General features: G+C 51.0%; 2 protein-coding genes across 2 annotated transcripts; both read left to right on the forward strand.

Moving 5' to 3' along the window:
* Positions 1–3,441: 3,441 nt before the first annotated feature.
* GRIFIN (galectin-related inter-fiber protein) lies at positions 3,442–5,255 on the forward strand. The gene is made up of 4 exons (XM_032197295.1): positions 3,442–3,453; positions 4,320–4,399; positions 4,490–4,652; positions 5,091–5,255. Exons 1-4 carry the CDS (start codon positions 3,442–3,444, stop codon positions 5,253–5,255), a joined length of 420 nt encoding a protein of 139 aa, XP_032053186.1.
* A 10,774-nt stretch (positions 5,256–16,029) lies between these two features.
* LOC116495285 (galanin receptor type 1-like) lies at positions 16,030–17,548 on the forward strand. Its single transcript, XM_032197683.1, has one exon. The coding sequence runs from the start codon at positions 16,030–16,032 to the stop codon at positions 17,347–17,349; it is 1,320 nt and encodes a 439-aa protein (XP_032053574.1). The 3' UTR covers positions 17,350–17,548.
* Positions 17,549–26,066: the final 8,518 nt, after the last annotated feature.

A 26,066-nucleotide genomic window follows, 5' to 3' on the forward strand; every position in this document is an offset into this window, starting at 1 on the left:
ATTCCCTCGAAGATCTGAAATTGCTGTGGAGGAGGTAGAGAATCTGCCAGCAGGCAGGCAAGTCTGGAGAAGCCTCACACAGATGCTCGCTATGGGGAAATCGCACCCCCTGCTTTGTCCTGGAGGAGGAAGGTCCAGGAGAAGAAAGGTCCAGGAGACCCACCTGGCCCTGGGGTAATCCAAACTCATGAGCCTGTCTGGGGTGATGCTCAAGAGGCTCTGCCTGCACCCACACCATTGTTTTGTGGCATGGCTTTTTTCTGCAAAGCTATTGTACTAAAACAAAGAGCATTGATTTTTAGGCAAACCAGTGGATCGCCCTGGCTCCAGGGATGGAGGAAAAGACCGAGAAAGAGTCATGGTGCTCCCCCCAACAGACAAGGACTGGCAGCTGGGTGGGGGTGCTCAAAGCCACAGTCATCCCCAAAATGTGACAGCCACCCTGCCCTGGCTGCTGGGTATCAAAACAGCCTCGCTTGCATTGGTGTATTCAGGGAGAGTGGGCTGATTTGTGAGCACAAGCCTCCAGGAGGTAGGTACCTATTACTGCGGTTTCCCAGCTGTTATATATATACATATGAGTACATATAAGGGTGAATATTAATAGGAGATAGCAGCGTGCAATAATATCTGAGGACATACATAGCACTATAACATGTGGGCACAACAGAGCAGTCCACGAGAACAGAAGGCAGTTGATGCACGGAGTGTAGATGCAAGGACTGTGGCCAGGTCCTGAAAACCCATCCTGTGTGTTTGGAGACCTCTAGAGACTAATGGAAATCATCACGCTTGCACAGATGAAGCCATTTTCACACAGGGGACTGTGTGAAAATCCCCGTGGGAAGCGCGGTGCCAGGCTGCTCGCTGAGCGCCTGTCCCTCCCTGAACAGCAGGAGGAGGACTTGGGGACAAATGACCAAAAGTAGGACAAGGATAACAACAGCTTAAGGAAAGGTGCAAACTCTGCTGGCTGTATGACCAAATGGTTGACAAATGTGTAAGCAGGTCTGCCAGTAAGTGATCTGATAATCACCCAAGTGCCACGCTAACGAAGACACCCAGCAGCTAACAAGCCATCCTTCCACCTCAGACTGTGCCAGTCCTTGCCATGTCCCAACAGAGCACAATCAGTGTGTTTGGGGGGAAAAAAAGGGAAAAGTTACGACATAAAGAGCCAACCCAACAACCTACCTCCGACATCTGTCTTTAAACATATTCCTGCTCCCTTCCACCTTGCCGTGGTGGCAATGACTCCGGAGGAATGGCACTACAGGCAGAGGGCAAATAAAGGCTTACCTGTAAAACCAGTCAGCATTTGGGCATCACTTACTGGTGAAACATGTGCTTGCATCTTTCCCCAGTAGCTTTTCTTGCTCTTTCCAAAAAGCCAACAGGAAGCAAACTGAATTTGGGAAGCACTGAGCATCTCTGAAATTGCTCTCCCTGAAACCAGAGCAGCGTGAATCCCCCTCCCTCCACCAGAGCTTCCCCATCTCCCCAGACACAGTTTGGCTGTGTTATTTTTTGTTCTCCCATGGGCAGCCCTGCAGAAAACCACAGCTCCCGGTGCCACTTAGCCTGACATTGCTTTTAGCAGCGTGGGAGGAAATTCAGTGCTTGTCACTGGTGGTGGCACCGGTGGCTGCGGTGAGAGCTGTAATGGGACCCAGCTGGGACGTCACCCTGCCAGGCCAGGCTGTCTGCACGGATCTGTGGCAAACACTTGGTTTCATGAGACATAACACAAGTCTCCAGCAGCTTCTCTAGAGGCTGTGACTCACTGGTGAGCGCCCTGTGTGGGTGAGAGGCAGGCACAGGGCACAGAAAGGAGCTGGTGTTTGCCCTGCCACTGCCTCTCTGGGCAGCACCCTCTGCTTTCCCACCACTCTGCAGCACTTTGACTTGCCCCGTGCTGCTCCACACTCCTACACACTTATTTTGTTAGCTCGGTTGTGCTAAACTCACTGTGATTATTTAGCTTGTAGCATGCTCTTTCCCATGTACACAGCTGCAATGCTGTCTGGTTCTGGCCACTGCCATGGGGAGGATCTCAGAAGCACCCCGAAGGGCTGTTTCCCCCTCTCTGCACAGCCCCTAGCCTGGCTGGCAGCAGAAACAAGCAGAAGAGGAAGACCTGGGGAGCAAAACCACATCTTTGAGCTCAGACCACAAGCAGGGGATACATATAGCCTGACAGATCAGGGATGCCAACGTGCAGCACCCTGCAGCAACCCGAGGAGGGATGGCCACGTATCCCCACCACCAGCTCAGCACCTCCACGGCTGCCTTGCACGTCCCGATGCTGCCATCTGTAGCACAGAGCCCTGCTCTGGTGCTCCCTGACACAGCCTTTTCTCACCGCGAGCACTGCCGTTTTGTAGGAGTCCAACTGGGCAAATCCCAGCCTGGGATTAGTTTTAGTTTTTTTTTTCAGCCCCCAGAGAGGCTGTTGGATTACACGCCTGCTAGATTGCGTTTTCAGTCATCTGCCAAGGGGCACTAGAGCCTGGGACAGCAGCTCTCATTCTGCTTATCTGCTGGAAATAAAACAAACATGTTCAATACCATTAGCACTATGGACAAAGAGCGAGGGGTTTTTCAGCCACAAAAGCCAGGAATTTCTGTAGGACCATCCGGGGTGTGCTGCAGCCTCCCATCCATGCAGGGATGGGCCAGCATGGGCCTTTCATGCATTCACCCTCTGAAAATGGGGGAGTGGAGTAGGGGTGTGTGAAAATCCCTTTGCCCGGCTCAACTTTGCCCAGCTGCACATTATTACACACACTAATGAAAAAACCTCCCATCACCAGTGAAGAGCAAAATTCATTTCATCACTACCTATTTCTTGGCGCCTTTCCATGACAGCATATTTCTGACAAAAGCTCCCTCGCCCCGCTCCCAAATCCCTGCTTTGTTTCCAGCCAGGAAGGCAATCACACTGAGCTCAGCGTGGTGGCATCCCAAACCTGCTGGCCCCGCATCGGCTGGGACAGAGCTGCTGTCAGCTCGTTTCAGGCTGGGGTTCTGAGGGAGCAAAAATGCAGAGAGAAAATGAAAAGAGCAAAAAGAAAGCAGACTCTACGGACTTTGCAGCAGACAGGCCTTCTGGCATCTCCTCCAGCTTCGGGAGCCCCCGTCCTCCCTTTGTGCTCCCAGCACATCCACCCCATCACTGTCCCATGCTGCTTCCATCGTGTCACATCTCCAGCTCACCCCGCTGCCTTTGTGCAGGGCTGGATTATCCCTGCATGCCTCAGCAGGCTGACCCCGCCGGGGGGAGCAGGATTTGCTGCTCCCCAGCACCATCCAACAGACTGAAAAGGCGATCTGGGGATGCTGTCTCTGCTAATCCCTGTGCACAGGGCTCCCGGCCACCCGCCCCTATATAAACCCCCCCGACCACACACCCACATCTGCAGCAAGGGGCAGGCGAGCAGGATGGCACTGCGGGTAAGTGCTGGGGATGTGCTTAACCTGCACGTCCCCAAAATGCATTGGAAATGGGAAATTGTGGCAGAGAAAGGCAAGGGGTGCAGGAGCACTGAGCTATAGGGACCAGGAGCCAGGCACAGAGCTGGCAGTGGGGATGCCAAAGCTGGAGAGATTTTCCCAGCACGAGCAGTAAGTTTGGGAAAGGGAGATGCTCAGAAGTGCAAAATCATTAAAGTGCTAAAAAGTGCGGGGTGAAATGGCAAGCACTTCTTATTAAAATGAGTTATTTAATAAAACTATGAATTATTCAGAAAGGAACATTTTCCAGTTCGTTCTGTACGAGTTTAACCTTGGAGATGGGGGGAGCGGGTGGAACAGGAACAGGCAGGAGCTCTTGGGAAGGGTCCTCTGCCTAGTGCTGGATGGGGACAGGCTGGGTGCCACGTTACTCTCATTCCTTTATCAGTCCCTGCTTTTTCAGAGCACCACCAAGTTTTCTGCTTAGCTTGCTTCAGATTTTGCATTGTCCAGGAGGGGAGAAGAAGCAGGGTGTCTTTGTGCTGGGTGGGATTTGCTGCCCCTGAGGTCTTTTATGGAGAGCTGGGTGGAATCAGGGAGCAAAAATATTATATATATACACACTATATATATGTCTATTTATATATACACACACACTATATATACATATATATATATATATATATATAATGCAAGTCCCTGAGCTTATTTAAAAGTCAAAAGAGAGCAGGGGCTTGAAAGCATGTCTATGTGGGAAAAGGGAGAAAAGGGAAGAGGGTGATAAAGATGGAGAAGTGTCTGGGGACGAGCTGGTGACACTCAGCTCCCCGCTGTGCCGTGCCTCACCATCACCTCCTTGCTGGCAGTTCGAGGCCCTGTACCCCGAGGGGATGTGTCCCGGCTGGAGCGTCGTGGTCAAGGGTGAAACCAGCTCCAGCACAAGCATGTAAGGCCACGAGCTGCTTGCAGACCCCCCCCAGCTCTCAGGATCCAGTGGTGCCGCTCCATGGCTCCCCACCATCTCTTTCTCTTTTAGGTTTGAAATTAATTTCCTCAGTTATCCTGGAGACCAAATCGCTTTCCACTTTAACCCCCGCTTTGCCAGCTCCAGGATTGTCTGCAACTCCTTCCTGGCCAACCACTGGGGGAGGGAAGAGGTTAACAGCACCTTCCCTTTCGAAGCAAAGGAGCCCTTCCAGGTAGCCCTGTGTCACTCCACAGATGTCTGTGGGTGGGATGAAAGGATACAGAAAATACCAGGGTCTTTCTCAGGGAGCTAGCCAGCCCCATACCCAGTAATGTGCCCTCTCTGGCTCTGTCCCCTGCTAGTACTTCTGATTTTGCTGCTGACTTATACCCAGCTCTGGCACAGACATGCACAGCTCCAGCAATAATCTGTGGATTCTGCAGTTGTCACCAATTTAAGCTTTGCATTATCACCAGTTACTGCTGTCAGAAAACAAATAATTCAGCTATTCCTTCCTTTTACCCAACAAAAATGTGTCCTGTCCACATGTCATTTTGGGGAGGATTTGCAGTGTATCATATGAGCACTCACATCAGGGCAAGTGCTTCTAACAGCAACCCTGGTGAGGACATGTGTCCACCCAGTGAGCCTAACACAGTCTCTCTTCCAGGTGGAAATCTACTCCGACCACGACTACTTCCACATTTTCATTGATGAACACAAAATCTTGCAGTACAAGCATCGGCAAAAACAGCTCTCATCCATCACCAAGCTGCAGATTCTCAACGATATCACCATTTCTTCAGTGGAAATCACCAAACGAGGCCTTTACTAGAGGAAGGAGGTGGGACAGCCCCACAGCCCACTCCCCCTAGAGCTCCTGATCCAGCCAGGGGCCATCTCCTCCCCATCCCTACCCACTGCATGCTACCACCAGCCAGCCAGATGCTGCAGCACCTCCATGTAGAGGAAAAGGCGGTCACTCCCATTGCATACAGCACCCAGACACACTGCCATCTGTAGCCCAGATCATCAAGGACCTTCTTCCCCTACACCCCTAGGGTGCACAATGGGTTTTGTGGGTCTTATCTTTGCTGTTAGACAATTAGACAGCCTGACAGATCACTACTGCACATAGAAATCTACCTTGAGTAGTCTGGACATCTTAATGCTACCCTAGAAGTTGTGTTTGCCCAAGAGTAGGGTGTGAATTAATGCTAGTCCTCAGCTGGCCACCTGGTGATGGTCACAACGCGTATGGATGTTACTGACGGAAAGGGGCAGTTCTCTGCAAGAGCTGGGTAAAAACGTTGTTGCATTTGCTAATAAAATCAAACAAGGAAATCCCTGCTGAAATCCCATCTATCAACGAGCAGATCAACTGAGTTATTTGTTCACTGCAAATCTCCAGGTGCATGGTACAAGCAAGGGCTGGTGACTGGGCAGGAGGACACAGGATAGGGGTTGTTTTTTTTTTCTGCAGTGGGATAATACTGCCTTTTTTTTTTTTTTTTTTTTTTTTTGCTCTGAGGGCTAATGAAGGTCCTTTCTACGTAGAGGAGGGTGATAAGATTTAAATCGCAAGATATTTCCAGAGAATGCTTTTCACCAATTGAGGGATGTTTGCTCAGCCTGAGTCCTGCCAACTGCAGGCTTGTTAGGCAGATGCTGGGAGTGATGTAGTGGGTTCAAAAGAGGGTAAAGCTTAAAGGGACACACAAAAGCACACGGGCTCTCCAGCCTGCACCAGAAATACAGTTGGACTCCAAACAAAAGATCTGAAGAAACCAGGGTCTAGAAACTGTAAGCTCAGAATGAACACATTGTTATTTTTCCTGTAGCTAGTCTCCAACTTCTCTCTTTGCTCTGATTTCCTTTTTTTTTTTCTTCCTTTTTAGTTGTCTTTTAACAGTCTGCCTGTCCCTTGCACCCTGTTCTCTTTTCTATTCTTTGTTTCTTGAAGTCCAGCATATCTCCGACTCCTTGACCAGGCCACTGCAGGCAAAAAGATGTTATTTTTACCATTTTAATTACACACATCATAAGCAGCATAATGTCACAGTGTTAAAATTGAACAGGAACTCGCTCCAAAAATGCAATTACAGCTGCCCCCAAATCACTCCTTTGCTCCTCAGACATAAGACAGACCACATTCCTGATGGTGAGCAAAAGGCAGAGACAATCCTGCCCTGCCAGTCCTTTCCATCAAGAAGACACTCGGTATCAAAGGCAGCCCTGACCCATCTTTGCCTTTGGGTGGGATCACCAAAGGTCACAGTTTTGCTCCGGCCTATTCTCAGTGCTTAAATTGGCCATTCCCAGCTCTCCCCTCTATTTATAATCTCAAGGACTTATGAGGAAGAGGTGACCATGTAGCCAACCACAACACAGGATGCCACAAAGATGACATTTAAGAGTGTGCTGAAGTTTATAATGTTCTTCCAGACCATAAAAAACACTATGAGGAACTTATCCTTGTCCCAAAGCGTGCAACAGGAACATTAAATAGTCCCATCCAGTACCTTTTTGCTCCAAAACAGAGCAACTATCACTGGGGAATCATGACTGTCTTGGTTGCAAGTTGTGAGACTGTAGATGGTGAGACTTCCTCTGGTCTGGAACAAATCCATCACCCCTGGGACAAAGAAACTGCCTGGGACTGACTCAATTTGTAGTAGTTGTGATGCAACTCAGGGGTTCAACTCATTTCATTCTTACAACCACCCCTTCAGCAAAACAGACAAATGCAGATGGAATTCAGGCCCGCTGGGATCTCTGTGTCATACCTCTGACAATGCCGAGCTGAATTTGAAAGAAATTGTTCTTTTTATTCATGCTTGTTTGGGGGTTGATAGAGACAGATCATTTTTCATGGAGGAAAAGTGATGAAATGATTTATAAGGCTAATGCTTTGTACTTACATGGCTGCAAACTCCATCTACAGCCACCGCCACAGTAATACACCACGACTTCATTTTTCTCCAGAACCAAGCAGAGAGGACCTCAGACAAATGGGGCAAAAATATCTCAAGTACAAACAAATAAAGAGATGCCACAAAAAATCAGGCGGCGGCAGAGATTACACCGTGACTCCCGAGCACCTTCCCCAGAGCTCATGTCAGCGGCTGATCTCACCCCGTACCATCTGCGCCGAGAGAGCTCAATCTCTCCTGACATATCCACAGCACTGCCGCAGCATTCGGGATTTTATCTGCTGCCTCCTCCAGCCAAAACAGTCCCAAGGGTAAAGGGGTCTTTAGAGTTACGGGGCATCTCTGGCAGGAAAGCTCCAGGCCCAGCTGTTTATAGCTGTTTGGGGAGGATGCTCTCCAACCTCCTCCCTTGCTCCTTAAGGGGAAACTCCAGAGAAAAATGAAGCCACACAATTAGGATGGTCAGTTAAACTCTCAGGAGGGGGGCTGGCACATCAATAGCTGCACAGAGACACTGTGTGCTGGTATTGAGCTGGTTAGAGAGAACAAGCTGGTCTTTCTCCTACACTTTATGCAGCTTTCCTGCTCATGGCCTGGGGCTTGAAACTGTGGGGGGGGAACTGATGGAAATGAGCTCCTGTCCAGGGGTATATTTTGGAAAGCTGAAGGCCTTTTGAAAAGGAAGGGGCAGAGGAACCAATATTTCACTGCCCAACCTAAAGCCCAGGCTCGATATTTTTCTGTGGCCAAGCAGCAGCACCAGGCTGAAATGCTTCCAGGGAGAGCAATGGCTGCAGGAGGGGACGGGGACTGTACCTCAGAAGGCAAAGCCGGGAGAGGTGGTGACCCCTCTGATGAGCTCTCCCTTTCTTAATAATTTCTTCATCAGGATCCATGGAGCTCAGTGAACTGCTCTGGCTCATCCCCAGCTCAATGAGAGGGAAATCAAGCTCTCAAATCCTTCGTGCTTGAGCTGTGCCAGGACCCCCGGGGCCAACGTGCCCCTGGCAGGCCGCAGTGCTGCAGATCTCCCGCGGAGCATCTGACAGCACACGGTCAGCTCCTTGGTGTCACTGACACTGCTGACAATTGTCACGCACTCATCTCCTCACAGGCTGGTGAGCAAACAGCCCCCATGTCAGTGATGGTCACATCCGACCAGCAGCCTGGAGACATCGGGCTGAATGACGCCACCTCTGCCAGCCTCAGAAGGGACACCTGAATATCAGACTCTTCAGATAAGGCAGAAGGAAAAAGGGCACAGACTCATCACTAAAGCAGTGGGAAAGTTGTCTAGGAAAGCATTAAAAAAAGCCTCCTCCTGTTTGTGGTCCCAAAGAACAGCAGGGCCATGCCGAGGCATTGCTCCTCACCCCTAATAAAATGCAGCCATGCTGTGGTGCAGCCCAGCAAGCTGGGCCCACATCCCCAGCACCTCATTTCTCTCCTTCCCCAGGGCCTTGGCTTTCCCAGCACATTGCCACAGGAGCAGCTGCCAGGACAAGCAGAACTTAACTAGCAGTTACTTTCTTCCTTACACCTGAGCCCTTACCCAAGAGGCTGATTATTCAACATGTGGGCTGCAAAGCTCCTCAAGTGTTCAGTAGCCACAGCTGTCTGCCAGCAGGGCTGAGGAACATGAAGGGCAAGTGTTCAGCCTTTCCCCAAAGAGAGGAAAAAGAAACCCACAGCCACAAGACAGGAGTAACTCCCTGTTCTAGCTGGAATACAGCTCTGAGGCACTGGGCAGCCCCAGATCACAGCTGGAAAGGAGACTCTGCAGGAAAGCAGAGGGATATTTCTTTCACTGCATTTAAGGAGAGCTTTATAAAGTCTCTAACTCACTATCTCCAGCCAAGAGCCAGCTCAGACAGGAAAATATATCTCCCAGCCCTGATCTTGCATTCATGGTGGCAGGTACCAGTTGCAGCCATTAAACACAGGCTGGAGAGGGATTATTTTCTGAAAGAAAGGATCTGCTGTAGAGGTTGAAGAATTGGAGTCTGATGGTATCACTTTACTTGACAGCTGCATTATTGTATACCGCTGCTGCCTAAGGAAAGGGTGACAGAAATTAGCCTTGCTCATAAATTTGCTGACCCTCCAGTCCTGCAGGCTCTTTAAGACCCTCTTGCCAGAGCTGGATGCCATCTATCATGTAATTCCTTCAAGCTGTATGAATATAGCTGGCCAAATCTGACTTTACCAGAACACAAGACAACAGCCAGTGGAGATCAGGAGGCTTTCTCTACACCATCACACCCAGCTGGGTCTTTTGAAAGATTTCACATCTGTAGCACTTTGTATTTACAAACCATAAGGAGAAGGAAGTGTCATAACACCATTATAAAGGTGAAGAAGCCAAGGTATGTGGTGAAAAATAGCAGACAGGAGGGAGAGAACCAGGCATTTTTCCCCCAGCATAGTGCTCTCACCCTGCAGCTCAGGGCCTGGTCACATAGCATGTGCGTTGGCTTGGCTGTGATCTATCAGAAGTTGCCTTAGTAAGCTAAGGGATCTTGTGCCAGACTCCTCTACAGCCTGCAGCACAGCCCAGATGGCATAGACTAACCAGCCCCTTGTCTTAAGTGAGGGGCCAGGGCTGCTGAGCAGCTCATTAACCCAAGTTTTCCATTCAGCTGTACATAGGTATCAGTGCCATGGTCTCAGCTGCTAATCAAGGTTTTTCTAGCTTCTTTGTTTCCTGCTCCAGCCAAAAAAACAGCCGAAGAGCCACAAACATCCCTTGATTCTTTCCGTTCCTTGACATGCCACTCATCCAAAGAACTGTTTAGCGATTGCTCTGAGATTTATTGCCCACAAGCTTGCTGGTTCTGAAGATTGTGAGTAAAACTGAGGTGCAGCTATTTCACCTCCTAACCCCAGCCTCTGCACCAAGCTCCAGCGACTGTCATGTTTCATTTCTTGAAGCTGCCTTGCACAGCAAATGTAGGCTGGAACCAGAGACAGACGTGGTCAGTGACAATGAGAGAACAGTGATTGTACCTCCAGTAAATTGCCTGAGTCTTTCCAGATGAGTCACTGCACAATGAGAGGTTATGCGTTGTTACCAGAGAGAAAAACTTTGCAACTGATCCTCACCAAGCTTAACAACCTCTCAGAGCCTCTGATTTTGTACGACTCTGCTTGCGGAGATCCCTCTTAAAAGGCTGCCCAAGATAAATAAAAGCTCACAGATTTTTTTCTTATCTCATCAGAACATTAGAGCAGACTGCTGGAGAGGATTCAGACCCATGATCACATCTCTCCCTGCCTCCCAGCTGATCTCCCTCTTGAATCCACAGAAGTCCTAGGGATTTCCTGATTAGGAATGCAAAACATGGGAAGGCTTATTTTTAACATGTACCACTTGATCACAGAGCCCTTGTTGCAAAAGTGCTCAAACTCTAGTTCTCATTCCAACCTGATCCCAGTCACATCAGCCAGGAGTAAATCTTCATGCTCAGAAAAAAGTCCCTGCTATTGTATTTTCCAAACCCCTTACCTCCTCCCCGACGCTAGCAGATGTGGATCTCACAAGTGCTTTTCTCAGAGCCTTTCCTTCCTGCCTCCACGCGTTTCCCCTCCACTTCTGCAAGCATCTGCAGCTGGGAAGATGCAAACAGTGGCGAATTTAAAGGCTTTGTCAGAGATTTCCCCCAGATGGCAATCAGCTGAGAAAGCTCCCTCATGTGAAGAGCTCTTTATTAGCCTGTTGCACCTGGGTATCGAGCACCAGAGAAGCAGGACTGTTATGCAGATCTGGCAGCCTCCAGGTGTAAGGACAGACTGCCTTAGCAGCTCTTGCTCTTGATTTTGTTGTATCCACCTCTCTCAGTAGTGGCACCCACTTAGAGCACCAGTATTACAAGAGGATGAAACAGAGACCCGAAAACCTGGGCTTCTCTTAACCTCTCAAAGACTTGGCTTAGCAGGCATTCCCTATCACTTCACATCCTTGTCTGTACAGCTGAGCAATGAATTAGGGATTTGCAACACTGATTTTTCCTAAAAAAGCCATCCTATTGTGCAGTGTATCTCCTTTTAATAATACAAGATCAAGTTCACTTGGTGCGGTCCTGTTTTAGGCAGGTCCCAGCAGGGCACATCCAGCCCCATACTCCTCAGGCTGCTACTTGCCTGACCTCCCGTACAAACCAAGACCAAAGATATCTGAGAGATTTTAAATCACACTAGTGCCAAAATGGTGTTTCATTGTTTCTGAGTGAGCAAATATCATATCAGACAAATTCTTCTGTGCAAAATTATCTTTTCATTTCAGCCACTACATTTCCGGAGCACTCAGTCTAAGAGGCTTCCAATAACAATGATAGAAGATAAAGAAGTTGGCACGTATCTGTTTATGAAAACAGACATCAGTGAATATTCCCAGGCAGAAAAATGCACACATTCTCCATTTAAAATCCTCAAAAGGACACTTTAAATAGTTTAAATGTTTCCTTCTTTGATTGAGAGGGAAAGAATAGAGGGAGAAGAAGGGGTTTAACTCTCATAAGAGTAATTACAAACAACAAACATCAATTCCCAGCTGTTTTGTATTTCTTTTGTGATTTTAGTTTCAAAGATTCCAAAGTGCACTTGGCATTATTTCTGTTTTGTCTTTGTGCACGGCATCGGCCTCTTGTCTCTACCCAGATTTACACCCATGGTAGTGCCAGCATCAGCAACCTCCACGCCGGAGCTGTGCTAAGGACCCGGACCACGGTGCCAGAAATAACTTTGTGTCCCCACCAAAACCACGGTGCTGGAGCTACACTGCCACATGGACAGAGCAGCCACCAGCAGAGGGAGCGGCAAACTCGGCACAGAGATCCCCGAAAAGAATAACACCGGGGATCTGGGGACTGCTGTTGCTGGGTATAAGAAAATGCCCCAGGGAAGGCTGGAGACTCTTTTGTCCAGTACATGCTAGCAAGTGGTGACACTGTTACTCTGTCCTGATAGCAAAAGAGAGCCAGAGATAGGTGTCAGTATTGCTCCTGTGGATATGAAGCTTTAGAAATGCACACATAGCCCTGCTGTGTGGCAGGGTCCCCAGGGGGATGCAAGGAGTGCACACAGCAGATCTAGGGCCTCTGGGAGCGTCCCATATCCCACGGTCCCCCCATCTCTGAGCCATCGACTGAAAAGTGTGGGGCACAGGAGCAAAGTGGCAATGAGGAACCACTCTGCGTTTTATCCAGTGCTTTCCAAGTGTTTTTCCTCCCAGCAAAACCAAAGGGACCCAGTTCCACCAGTGCCAGCTTTACCAGCTCACCGTCTCTTCCCAAAGGCAGCGGGACCCAAGGCCAGCTGCCCATCCATCCCCTTCCACTCAGCACGTTCACACGGGGAAGGGATGTGAGCTGCTGTAGGCGCTCACAAGGAGCTGATCCATCCAGCCACCAGTTGGAAAAGCCTCAGGGTGTCCTTCATTTACACCACTTCTTGGGTCTGGGACAGTCAGAGCACATCGGTGCAGCCACGCAGCTCCCGCTGGTGCTGCAGAGGGAGCGGGGAGGTTGTGCTGAGCCAGCTCTGCTAAATTTACCCCACCCTGGGACTCTGACGTGAAGTGGGCACAGCAGGTTTGGGCAGACGTGCCGGGCTTGGGAGCTGCTGTGAGGTTTTTCTGAGATCCTGGCAATGCCCCAAAGCAGCTGACTCACTCCTCCTCTCAGGTCAGGGCTTCGCAGCTGTAACTCCGGTGAGACCAGGGGGTTATTTCTGATGCACATTGCTGTACAATCAGTGTCCACTCCATTACCCTTGCTGGTGAAGGATGGCTCCTGTCTCCAGCGAGCTTTCTTTAGCTTTTACTCCAAAGCCATTCAGTAATAGGGGAGCTGATGTAAAAAGGCTACAGCGTTTTCTTTTTGCTGGAGATTCCCCATCTTGAGTTATTTGGTGACTTTGAGCCTGCTGTAATCAATGAGCTTGTTGTAATCAACGTCCTTGTCCTTTCTGTCCGCCGTACGCAGCATATGGATTTGTGATTTGTTGCTAGAGATGACTTGGCATTTGTGAGTTGTGTCAATGGATGCAAAAGCAGATTCATCCTAATTATATCGAACCGCTGATCAACTTAGTAATCTAGCCTTAGGTTCCTGAGCAGTAAATCATGCAGGTTACAAACAAAGAGCATGGGATAAAAATGTTAACTGCATTCATTAGCTTGAACATTTGGAAGGCAATTACCTGGACAAAAATACGTTTAAAGAGCCCTGGCACATTTCTTTGCTCTCTCCTCTTGTAGCCTGTTAATACACTATTAAAAGTGACAACTTTAACACCTCCGTCGTGTTTTTTTCTGCATGTAACGATGTGTCTGCTTTAGGGAGGCTGGGCAGAGGCTGGCAAGGGCTTGTGTGCGTGGAGGTTCCCAGTGATGCCCGTGCCCCGGCCTGCCAAGTCGCCTGCTTGCCACACGTCAATTTGCTTGTGGAGCAGCTGTGAAATTGCAGCGGATTTTAGGTATCCGTGAGAGTTTCGGTGCATTTCCCTGTGTAGAATAATGTGTACCTTGTGCTCTGGGCGACACGCTATAATTAGTTTATGGAAGTTGTTTGTCTCTGAAGGTCTATAAATACACATACATAAAACTATAAGGGAACGAGCAGTCACATGCCCGAAGCAAACGCATTCTGATGCAGAAGAGCTTTATATGCTGACACCCCCCCGACGCTGTTCCACTGCTGATCTTTCTTTCACTTCACGTCAGGCTGACCAAAAATATTTACTTTCTTCTTAAACACAAATAGACTCAAACTGACGGAGAATCTTCCCCTGAAATGAAGGGTGTTCGCCACTCAGTGCCACTCTGGGCTTGCTCAGAAGGCAAAGAAAGAAACCAAAACCCAACCTCCCCAGGCAGAACTCTCCCTTCATCTTGTCAAACATTTCCCCTCTGATTCCCTAGCATCACCCGAGTACCTCCAAGAGAAAAGCTCCATTTAACAACCCAGCCTCGCTCAGCCCAGCCAACCCCTCCAACTTTTTCAAGTGACTTTTTCCACGAAGGGCTCTCCCCATTCCTCTGGTTTGAGAGGAAAGCCACAACGCTGTGTGTCCCCCTGAGGGCTCGTTGCTCCAGTGGGCTTCCACCACCGCCACCACCACCACCACTACGTGCCGTGGTGGCAACCACTGGCTTCTGCTGGAGGTGCAGAAGGAGCGGGGTTGGTGTGACGGAGGTGGGCACGGAGTGCCTGGGATACTCGTCCTGGAGGAGAGGGGGGGACATAAGGGGAGGAGAAGGGCCCAGGGAAGAAGGGCCAAGGGGAGGGGAAGGGCACAGGGAGGGGAAGGGCCCTGCCCAGCCCTGCCCGGCTCGGGTGGAGCTGTCCCTTCAGCACCACGGCCCGGGCATCTGCAGCCCGGCACGGCTCGGCACGGCTCGGTTTGGCACGGCTCGGCACGGTTTGGCACGGCTCGGCACGGTTCGGCACGGTTTGGCACGGCTCAGCTCGGTTTGGCACGGCTCGGCACAGCTTGGCACGGCTCGGCTCGAAGCGAGCCAACGCTCCCAGCAGAGGACAATCGGGGGGTGCCGTGCGGGTGCCAAGGGGGTGCAAAGCGAGATCCGTGCCAGCGGGGGGGTGCACGGGGAGAGGGGGGGACGGGAGGAGCCCGAGGGGGTGCGGGGCGGGTGTGCGGAGGGGGGCGGTGCGGGGTGGGGGGGCCAAAGGGGGGGCTGCACCCCGGTGTGAGCTTTGGGGGGGGTGGCATGGACCGGGAGAGCGCAGCGGGGTCTGCACGCAGCGCCGGGTGCGGCCGCGCACAGCTCGGGGGGGCAGGACGGGGTTGGGTGTGCCGAGCTGTGCCGAGCCGTGCCGAGCCGTGCCGTGCCCAGCCGAGCCGTGCCGTGCCCAGCCGAGCCGTGCCGTGCCCAGCCAAGCCGTGCCGTGCCGAGCTGCACCGAACCGTGCTGGACCGTGCCCAGCCGTACCGAGCCGTGCCGCGCCGAGCCGTGCCGAGCCGCGTCCAGCCGCACCAAGACGAGCTGAGCCGAGCTGAGCCGTGCCAAGCTGCGTGTGCCCGTGCCCGTGCCCGTGGCAGCGGGTCCCGCACCTCCAGCACACGGCGGAGCAGCCGGCGGGGGGAGCCGCTGCCCGCCCCCGCCCGGTGAGTGCCGCCGAGCCGCGACCGGGGCACAACCGGGGGGGAAAAGGGGGATCGGGGGGAAACGGGGAGCACCGCGGGGAGAGGGGGGGACCGAGGGGGACCGGGGCTGAAGGGCAGGCAACTTTGCCGGGAGGACTGCGGGGGGGTGGGGGGGGACCGGGGCTGCGCGGCTGGGGCTGGGGCTGCTCTGCTGGGGTGCGGGGGGGATCGTGACCCCCACCCCGGCTCCCCGAGGCTGGGCACTGACACCCCCCCAAAAAAAAAAACAACAACACAACAACTCCATCTCCCCCAGGCATCTCCGCTGCCTGCTGCGCCCTCCCCGGCGCTCACAGCCGTGGCTGAACTAAGTTGCCCAGAAGCCATTCACCACCACCACCCCCCCCGCATCTTCTCCCCCCCGGGGGGAAAATGCCAGCAGCAGCCCTCATCCCCCCTCTCTGCACCCTCTTTTCCAGGCAGGGCTGCTCCCACGTAACCATGCCAGGATCGCTCGGTGCGGCGCGGGAGGCTCTGCCCTGGTAGCCCGGGGTGCTCGGGGGGGGCTCAGCCATGAATTCCTCGCCCCCCGTCCCCCGGGCCCCCCCCGGCTTGCTGCAGCTCTGGCAGGAGGAGAACCAGACCCAAGGCGGGCTGTGGAACGGGAGCCAGGAGCTGGGCTGGGAAGAGCTGGAGAAGATGCTCTTCCTCTTCGCCAAGGAGCCCGTCACCATCAGCCTGACGGCCATGTACCTGGTGTCCTTCGTGGTGGGCTTCGTGGGCAACATCATGTCCATCAGGGTGCTCACTCGCAAGCGCCCGAGCCGGGCGTCCAGCCTGAGTGCCACCCGCAGCCTCCTCATCAACCTGGCCGTCTGCGACCTCATGGTGGTGTGCGTCTGCATGCCCATCACCGTGGGGAACCTCATCTACAAAGCCTGGGTGTACGGGGACTTCCTCTGCCGGGCTGTGCCCTTCATCCAGGCCGTTTCGGTCTCTGCCAGCGTCCTCAGCCTGACCGTCATCAGCGTGAACCGGTACTACAGCGTGCACAACCCGCTCAACGCCCGCTCTTTCTTCACCCAGAAGCGGATCCTCAGCACCATCCTGGTGGTGTGGCTGCTGTCCTCGGGGATCTGCATGCCGCTCATCTTCATGAACAGACGGGATGAGATCGGGGTGGTGGAGGGCCTGCCCCTGGTGTTCTCCATCTGCAGGGAGATCTGGCCTCAGGAGAGGCTCAAGCAAGCCTACAACTTTCTGCTCTTCTGTGCTCTCTACTGCCTGCCGGTCCTGTTCAACATGGTCATCTGCTTCCTCACGGTGCGCCGGCTGTGGAGCCGTGGCAGCCAGCTGAAGGAGAGCAGCGCCCTGAACCGCTCTCTGCCAGCCTCCAGGCTGAAGATCCGGAAGAAGGTGGCCCAGATGGTGGTGGCCCTGGTCCTGCTCTTCGCCATCTCCTGGCTGCCCGTCTACCTGATGGACATCTGGATCGATTTCAACATCCCCAAGTCCCTGCAGGATGTGACTCCTTCTCCTTGGATCCTGCAGCTCAGGCCCTTTGCTCAGTGGCTTGGCCTCAACAATTCCAGCCTCAACCCTATATGCTATTGCTTTGTTGGGAACCTCTACAGGTCAGCCAAGGAGATGAAGAGCAAGTACCACCAAAGAATGGTTTCTCTCTTTAACTTCTCTCTGTCTGAGGGGACAACCCGTTCCTCGGTCCCAGAGCTGCTCTCTTACCAGAGCTCCACGCAGCCTGCGAGGAAAGGACCCTCAGCTACGGGCAGGAGGTTTCGGGGAGGGCAGGGCAATAAGAACAAGTGTGGGCGCTTGAATTCTTGCCAGCATCCACCCCTGAACACTGTCTCCAGCGAGAACACTTCCTTGTAATCCTGCTCAGGCGGTGCACCTCACCTCCTCACCTGCATTTAAGGACTCTCGAGAGGTCTTTCTGAGTGAGATATTTTAACGATGGAAAAAACTTTCTTCTTATCACTCCCACCACCAGTTCGAAAATACAGAGACAGGGCAAGAAGGGAAGGATGTGAAAAAAATAAAAAAAAATAACATTTTAACTCAGATCAAGTGTTGAGACAAATGATTTCTACTGGGGACAACTGGACGTGTAACCTGTTGCCCAGCCAGCAGGCGCATGATCCAACAGACAGCTTCCCAACGAGAGGGCTCTCCCCTGCAGCTCCATCTCCGAGTGCTACAGCAGAGAAGCAGGTTGGATACAGCAGCAACGTGGCTGCTTGCTGCTCACCCTGCTCCGATAAAAAGCAGCCAGAACAGGCACTCTCTGCTACAGATATGTCAGTTGTCATTACCAGCAGTGAAGAAACGCTAGAAACAGCATCATAAAAAAATTAGTGGGGAATTTCACACACTTTACCACTCGAGATTTCATTGTCTGATTGTATTGTTTCACTCCCCCGTGCAGATAAATTCTCCTGATGTGAAGAGACAGCGCCAGAAGTACTAAAGGAATCATCACCACTCCACGTTTGGAAATTCAGAAGGGATAATGGAGCCCTGGAGGTGATTTAGAAAATGCAATAGGAAAATATTCTTTGGGTATCAGCTGTCTTTTTCTTACCGCTAAGTTACCGTGTGCCGAGTCAAAAGAACCAGGCTTCTATTAATGTGATTTGCACTTGAAAAACCAGCGCTTGTTTGGCTGTGTCTGTACCAAGCAAAGTCAATGGCATGTGAAAATAAAAATAGAAAGTGTTTTATAGCTAGTAAAATCAGAATCAAATAATGCAATGCTATTTGTCTGGGAAGGAGAGAATCAAAGTGCTTTCTTCTCCCGAGGATCAGAAGTAGGTTAAAATCTATTTCTTCCATCATCTCTTTTAAAAGAGCCTTTGATAAATAAATCGTGTATTTTTATTACATTAGCATTGAAAGGCTGCATTAAAGCTTAAGAATCCCATTGCACCGAGCGCTGGGGCTGTATGATAAGGAGGGGAAACCTTTCTCCCAAAGATCTCCAAGTGCAAACACACCAGAGCAGGCAACAGGTGGGAGGAAAAAAAATACAGCAACGCTCGGCAGGGCTGGAATGAAACCACAGCTCAGCCCCTACCCTGTGCCTGCCCCGTGCTGGCTACAAGGGGCTGCACACTGCATCCTGATGCTGCCAGAAGAGTCCATCCACACCGACTTGGGCAGGGCTCCTCTTGTAGTGCCCCGCAGAAAAAAACAGCAGGCATCCTGGGAGGGGATTTGGCATCTAATGGAACTCAGGCTTTTGAAGGCTGGGGGCTTTTTTTGTTACTGAATGATGGGATGATGCTCTGGGAAATCTCAGTTTCAGATAATATCCTCCTGCCTTCTGGGGAGTCTTTTGCTCACCAAACAAAAAAAAAAAATTGAGGCCAAAAATAGCCATTCATACCGTCAGGATTTCCACCTTCTTAATGGTTATTAAATACCATTTTATGTTACTAATGATTTGCCTGGGAAACAAGAGATTCTTCCTTAACAGGCAGCGCCCTCTGCAATTTGTATTCCCTTTCTGTGTGAAGGAGAAAGAAATTACAACTACTCAGATTTACTTTGGGTGAGAAATGTCTTTTATGTGTTCAGGGAGATGAGGGCATCTGCATTTTTGCAGGTGATACAGGAGTGTGCTACTGCTTGATCTTTTAGTGGCTGCAGAGTAAAGCCTGTGAAGATTTTATTTCCTTTTTCAGGGTGTATTTTTAGGGCTGGCAAAAATGTGCCAGGCTCTGGAGCATTAAAAGCTCGCTCCGAATGCCCACTGTGTGCAGGTCCCGGAGACAGATGTCTGCCACCCACAGACCAGATGTGACACGATGCTGAAACCTCCCCACCTTGCCCTGACCAACATATTTAATCCTGCCCTGATTAAATTGCAATGAAAGGAACATGGAAATGCCAGACTGGCTCCATCCCACGGGGCAGCCCAGCTCTGAAAAAGGCCAGGATGGAATGATGCAAGCAAAGATCCCAGAAACTCACATTCACAAAGCTTCCCAGAGGAATTTTATTTTTCTTTCCTCAGCTCACATGTCCTACCCTGCCGGTCTCTGTGTCCTCCATGGAGGCAGAAAATCCAGGGGCTGCAGGTTGTCCCAAAGGCTCCTGTGCCTTGCCCCTCTGCCAACAACCACCCCATGCCTTTCTCCAACCCCACGGAGCTCCTGCTCTCCAAGACACACTGTGGCAAGCACCCTTTCCACCAGGCAGAGTCATCTCTCCACACTCCTAAATGTTTCTAAGTTTCGTTCAGTGTTCCTGTTTTCCTATAATAAAGTCGAATCTCTCTGTTTAACTCCTCTTTGGCTCCCTCTGTCACTTCTCCCTCTCCCCCCTGCTTCGGCTGCTTCTCTGCCATTTCTATCGAGAGATCTCCCCTTGTCACTGCTTGGCGATGAATTCCCCTCGATCTCACTCCCTCACTCCTTCATGTCTCTGATGAAAATCCCTTCCTGTCCCGCTGATGCCAGCGGCTCCCTTCACGCAGCAGCCACCTGTTTGCTCCAGGGAGCCCTGGTTTATCTTGTGTGGCTTACCCGGCAGCTGCCAGGTGGTGATGAATTTCGGCCGCTATCACCCAAGGGTAAAGTAGGAGCGGTGACGTCAATACGAAAGCCACCACATCCCGTGAGCCACCCGGGCTCTGGCAGGAATTTTATTAACCTGAGCAGGGCTGTGCAGCGCAGCGGTGCCTCTGTGACTCACGCTGGCTCTGGAGCAACTTTTGTTCCCCTCCTATCTGATAAAACATCTCATAAAACATACTGATGCCTGATAAGGCATCTGAGGGTCCACCATGCCACACAAGCTCCTTGTTCCAGATGCCAGACACTCCGAGAGGCGTTCAGGAGACTCCTGGCCCTTGAGGAACTGGGAGCGGACATGGCTCGGAGTGGCGAGCATCGGTTGTTTCCTCAAAGGAGCTCAAGCCAGAAGTCTCTTTTAGAGAAAAGTGTGTTTCTCTCTAAATGCACCCAGGCAGGCTGGAAATGTGAATTTGAGATGTCTCGAGGACAAGGTTTTCCCGCAGCAATGCTGCTAATGCATCTCAGTCCCACTCTCAGCCCCGTGGGTCCTCCCTCTCTGCTTTGCCATTTGAGTCAATACAGGCGTTTTACCACATTACTGAAATAGCATGTTTAAAACGGCTTTACTTGAATCCCTGTGCTGCTGTAAGGACTTACAGATAGTTGCTGTTCAGTAACTCTCTCTGGGAATATCCTGTGGTCTTTTCTTGTACTGCCACTATTGTCTTAAAGATGCTATGGATTTATTCTCTGCCTGTGAACCACTGGAGAGAGAAAAAAAAAAAGGAAGAATCTTTCATATGGGGCATCACAGAGGCACGTAAAATCATGACTGGTATGTAGCAGTCATATGGAGAATGATGAATCACCCCTTCTTATAATAAAACACCCCAGGATGCCGATGAAACGATGAGGCAGCATGTGGCAGAGCACGGCAGCCCCCTGCCCCCCTGAGCAGCAGCAGGAGCTCACTGCAGGGGAGGTGCTGAGGGCTGAGAGCCATACAAAGGCTTCATGGGGAGACTGGAGTGTTCACAGCAAAAAGGGCTGCCGAGGGCTATTAAAAACAATGATTAAACCTGTGGCATAGAGGGCATTGGGTCTACAACCTATAAATACCGCTCTTACTCCTTCCCCAGGCTGCTATCGACTTACCATGGAAGCAGGATGCTGGGCTCAGCACGCTTTGGTCCATCCCATTCAGCTGCTCTTACATCCCTGTAACGGAAAAAAAAAAAAGGCCCACATTAGTCTGAGTCTTGTTTAAAAGAGCAGAAGGAGAGCAGGGGATGATTTCAGACCTGATCTAACTTGATCAAGAGTGAAACTTCGCAGGACACAGCCACCTGGAGGGAGAACACGTTACCGCTGACGCAGCACGGGTGAGAAATGCTCACTCAGTCCCCTGCAGAGCGAACGCCCGAGGAGTCCCAGCGGACAGTACCCGGTGCCTCCTCCGGTGCAGCGAAACAGAAATAACAGCTCTGGCCCTCTTTTAATATTTGTCAGCCCTCTCGGTGGGTCAGCACCTTTGTTGCAGCAATCCTGAGCATCCCGGAAAGAAGAATCTCCTCCAAAGGGAAACTCCTGCCTGATGCATGTTACACTCATTGATGTTGGGACTCGAAATCTTGCTGGTGAGTTATCTGCAACACCAGCAGCCCTGAGCATGGCTCTGGGGTCTCCTCCCACACCACAGCACATCCCATACACCAACACCTGCCCTGACTTGAAAGAATTAAACAAATAGGGAGAGTGCAGGAGACGCCTGAGCTTCCAGTGTTTGGTGACGTCCCTGTTGTTGTAAGCAGAAAACTACCAGCGCAAATTTTCTGAGGAAAATCAATGTAGCTCAGTTTAGCTTTGTAATTATATTCAGCATAAAAACAAATCACCAGAGGATGCTAGGAAAACAAACGAGCAGCTATGAGCAGGTACAGCCAAAGAGATCACCGGAGCCCTTCAGGAAAGAGCCAGCATCCACAGAAGTGCTGCTTGCCTGGCAGACATGGGAATCGTGTAAGACTTTCCCAAACTCCCTAGGAATGAATGAGTACTGGTTAGGTCAGCCCCTGGGGCACAGAAGCTGCAGCACTTGCTTTCTCTGCCTGCTAAACATCTTTAGGTGAAGTCCCGGGACTCAAAGCTAACCCAAGGCAGCTGAAAGCAGCGCAGGCTCATGCTGCTGCCTGCTCCCACACTTCCTCGCCAGCCTGCAACAGAGGCTCCTGGCTGCCCTAATTTTGGGATTTCACTCTGAGCTTGGATCAGCTGGGAAAACCTGATCTGGGGCAGAGGGAGAGCTGCGTTGAGGTAAGTGTTCTCTGGAGAGGAAAGGACGGTGCTTTCTGCCTTACAGGGGTACCGCTCACTGAAGGTTATGAGGCAATCTCATCACTTATTTCATTAATATTTTATTAAAGTAATCATTTAAAAATATTTCAGCAATAAAGGCAGATTCAGCACTTGCAGAGAACATTTTTTCCAAGGGAGGAATCTAGACCAGAGTCTTCCTGCTTGGTGTTTTGCTGACTGCAAGAAACCCCCAGAAGAAAGCAGAGCCTGGAGCACACAAGCGAAGGGACCAGAGCAGGGGCCCTGCTTACCTCGTGGTCATCTTCACTGCATGGGAATCCCACAGAGCTGCAGCACATCCTTGATTTCAAAGGTTTTCCATGCCCAACCTTTTCCTCTTACCTCCTTGCACTCTGAATAAAACAGCTGGTTTGTGTTGCAGACTAAGAGGGGAGGGTAATTATCCAAGGAGGCTGTGTTTTAAAACATCCACATGAAATATTTCTGCACCTGAGCTTCTAAAAGGCCCAGGAATTAATAGCTTGTCCCCACGTGCCTCGCCCCTGTCTCTCTCAGTTTTTATGACAACAGGCAGATGCTGTGGAGCACAAGACGCTGTGTGCAGGACAGGATAGAATAGCCAAGCCTTAATCATTCCTTAATCAGACAGGCATTTCCCAATCGCAGCACCGTGCCAGGCTCTCTGGGTCCAATTTGCAGAGAAGTGAGCAGTCAGCACTGCTGAAGCCCTGGCCCTGCCTGTCCCGCGTGCCTGCCCGCTTGGCCTCTCCCGGCCTCTGCAGGAGGTGGGGTTTTGGTACTCGTCCAAGCAGCTCTGCACCTCCGAGCACCAAGGAGGATGGAAAAATTGAACCAGCCATCATTTCTGATCACTGCGGTGAGGGGGAGCTTGAGGAGGGTGGCTGGGATGGCCCCGAGCCGATGCTGCCCCCATGTCTCTTGGTGGCTGTGCAGACATGCCCCTGCCACAGATGCTGCCCAGCCTTTTTGCCTTTTTTCTGTGTCCACTTGAGGTGTTTGCAGTCAGCCACCACTTCCCTCTCCTCAGCCACTTGCCACAAGGCTGCTGAATTAAGGTTCTGTGCGAATGGGCGCTTGGGCAGACACACCCCGTTATCTGGTGCTCACAAGTCGTGAGCTGTTATTTCTCAGCGTGAGGAAGGAAAACGTGGCACAACATTCAGGAAATAAGCGAAAGAATTTAAAAAAAAAAAAAAAAAAGGAACAAAAGAAAAGCAAACCCAGACAGCGAGATGAAACCATCTTAAGGCAATTACTGGGGAAGAAATAGTGCTGCCAAGGATATTGCAGCTCCCATACACCTGCTAATCTGTCCTGATAAAGGTCTGACCAGCTAAACTAATAACACCATTACATCTGCAGTAATCGGTACCAGAGGCAGCCCAAGGATCTCACAAGCCACGTGCCCAGAGGAAGATTATTTCCAGCAGGAACGTGCTCATCCAGCCACAGGTACTGGGACCTGCACCCGAGATATCGGCGTAATTGGCCAAGCCGTGGTGACTCAGCCACAAGCTGAGCCAAGAGCTGACCCTGCTTTTCCTGAGGCTCCATCCAGCAGTTCTGCCTGTTTAGGCTGTTCTTTTGGGGTCTGTGTAGTACAGGAGAAAACACAGAGTTCCTACACAGCCTCACAGCGTGGATCAGCACTCGGAGTGGGCTGACTCATAAAGTCTCAGTGAAGGCTGGGATGTTCTCCTTCAAAATCTAATGACCTGGCACAGCCTCTGGCAGGAATGCCTCAAGGAGAGGATGTGCAACAGGCAGAGAAAAGCAGCAAAAATCCTCCTAAATCCTCGGGGTGTAAAGCTTCAGCCCACTCCTTGGAGAGCAGGAGGGGACGCGGGTGGGGAAAGCATCACAGCAAGCACCACGCACGGGTCTTCTGAGCCCTGTCTCCAGCCTGGGGTCGGTGCTGAGATGTTTTTGGTGCCATCATTTCAGCACGGACCCGAGTGCTCAGCGAGGCGGCGGGATGCTGCCTCCCCCGTGATGCGTGTCCAAGCCTCCATTGTGGCAGGAGGGCGTGCAGACGTTATCTGCTGCCTGAAAGCACACAGATTGCCTTCTCTTTCATTCCCTCTCCACCAGGGTTGACTTCAGCAGCGTTTCCTCTGATTTATACCAGCAGGAGCTTGCAGCGAAGCCCACGGTGAACGAAATACTGTCAAGGTGAGGCTGCTGTCATATCGGCTGCCGTAATTCCACTGACTTAAAGGATCCACTCCTAATTTACAAGTCAGAGCTGGATCCAGCTCTGCAGGCTGAGAACAAAGGTGCCATTTTTATATATCCAAATTTATACCTGAAATAAATACCACATTAGATCTTTCCAAGAGGTCTGAACTGCAATGTGTTCATTTTTCTCCCTGCAGAAAGGTGAAATTCTCATTACTGTTTTGGGGTAACCTTCCAGTCTCAAGGCTGGATGGTTTTCAGGAACCTCCTTGTTCCACAGGGACCCTCGGGGGCCAAAATGGGCAACTGTGTCCTCCAGGGAATCTCCCATCCATTCACTGTGTTGGATGTGAAGCCTCTTCTTGTGGTCACCATTTTCTGGAACCAATGCAGCAGCCCCTTGCAGTGAAAAATAAGATAATGAAGCTGAATTGGGTTTCCATCTCTATGAACTTTTCTTGTACACTTGAGGAATAATCAATATTTATATATAAATATACTTCTCTGCCAATAAAGGTAAAGGCATATGAAAACAGCATGGTCCCTCCAAAAAAAAAACCAACAGTGAATATCTGTGTGGACACAGATTGTGAATGGAAATTTGTGGCTTAGATAATATCATGTCACACAGGACAGGCACATCCAGGCTGCAAGAGAGTGCAATGGATCCACACAGACACGTGTCCCAAAAGAGAAACCATCCACAGCCTTGGGTCTGCATCTGGAAGCACAGTGCAGGAAGGCTGGTTAGGGTGGGGGTGTCTTCTCTTTAAAGCAGAATACAAGAATTCTCTTCTTGATCTCATCTCCCATGTTCCCTTCCCAAAGTCAAGGCAGGACAGCCCAGAAGCCAGAACGCTGACATAATTGTCATGGAAACAGCAAAGCTTTTGTGCAGGGCACAATGCCAGAACTGGAAGCCAGAACTCCTAGCAACAGCAAACTCTTTCCTGAACCTTTAGCTCCAGCGAGCAATAAGCAAAACCTGGGAAAGCTGGAGCAGCAACAGGGGCAGGGGTCCAGGTGGTGGTGAAGGAGCAGCTCCACCTTGCTCTCTGCCAAGAGAGAACCACCAGGACACGGGGAAATCTCCCTCTTCATCTGGCTGCAGGGCTACAGCACAACCCAACAGCCAGATCTTGAACTTCTTATCTGCAGACTCGAAGCACTGAACAAGCCAGGCAGTCGGAGGCATCACTCGCTGCCTGATCTTGTAGCACAGAGGTATGGCCAATAATCCAGAGACCTTTTCCAGGTCTGCAATTGGAAATGACTGGAGGAAATCCTCAGGGCATGGCGCTCTTTGAGGAAGGTCTGTCTCCTGCTCTGTGGGGACAGAGATGTGTTCTGCTGATGAAAAGGGCTCAAAAGGAGTGAGAAAGAGAAAAGTAGTGTTTCATTTTTGCTGATAAGCGTAAGCGTGCTCAGATAAGCAGCTTTTGCCCATGGGGAATGTTTTGATAGATTATTGCTGGGGTTGTTTTGTTTTGTTTTGTTTTCCCAAGACCTTTCTTAACTGTGAGAAAAGTTAAGCATTATTTTGCATTATTATTATTA

Source organism: Aythya fuligula, chromosome 15 (assembly GCF_009819795.1).
Source record: "Aythya fuligula isolate bAytFul2 chromosome 15, bAytFul2.pri, whole genome shotgun sequence".
Taxonomy (NCBI): domain Eukaryota; kingdom Metazoa; phylum Chordata; class Aves; order Anseriformes; family Anatidae; genus Aythya; species Aythya fuligula.

What these genes read in the sequence shown, in the direction of transcription:
- GRIFIN (XM_032197295.1), top strand. An exon ending in ACCAGCTCCAGCACAAGCAT is followed by an intron (nt 4,400 to 4,489) that starts GTAAGGCCACGA and finishes TTTCTCTTTTAG; the next exon opens with GTTTGAAATTAATTTCCTCA. An exon ending in AAGCAAAGGAGCCCTTCCAG is followed by an intron (nt 4,653 to 5,090) that starts GTAGCCCTGTGT and finishes TCTCTCTTCCAG; the next exon opens with GTGGAAATCTACTCCGACCA.
- LOC116495285 (XM_032197683.1), top strand. Translation starts at nt 16,030, where the DNA reads ATGAATTCCTCGCCCCCCGTCCCCCGGGCCCCCCCCGGCTTGCTGCAG.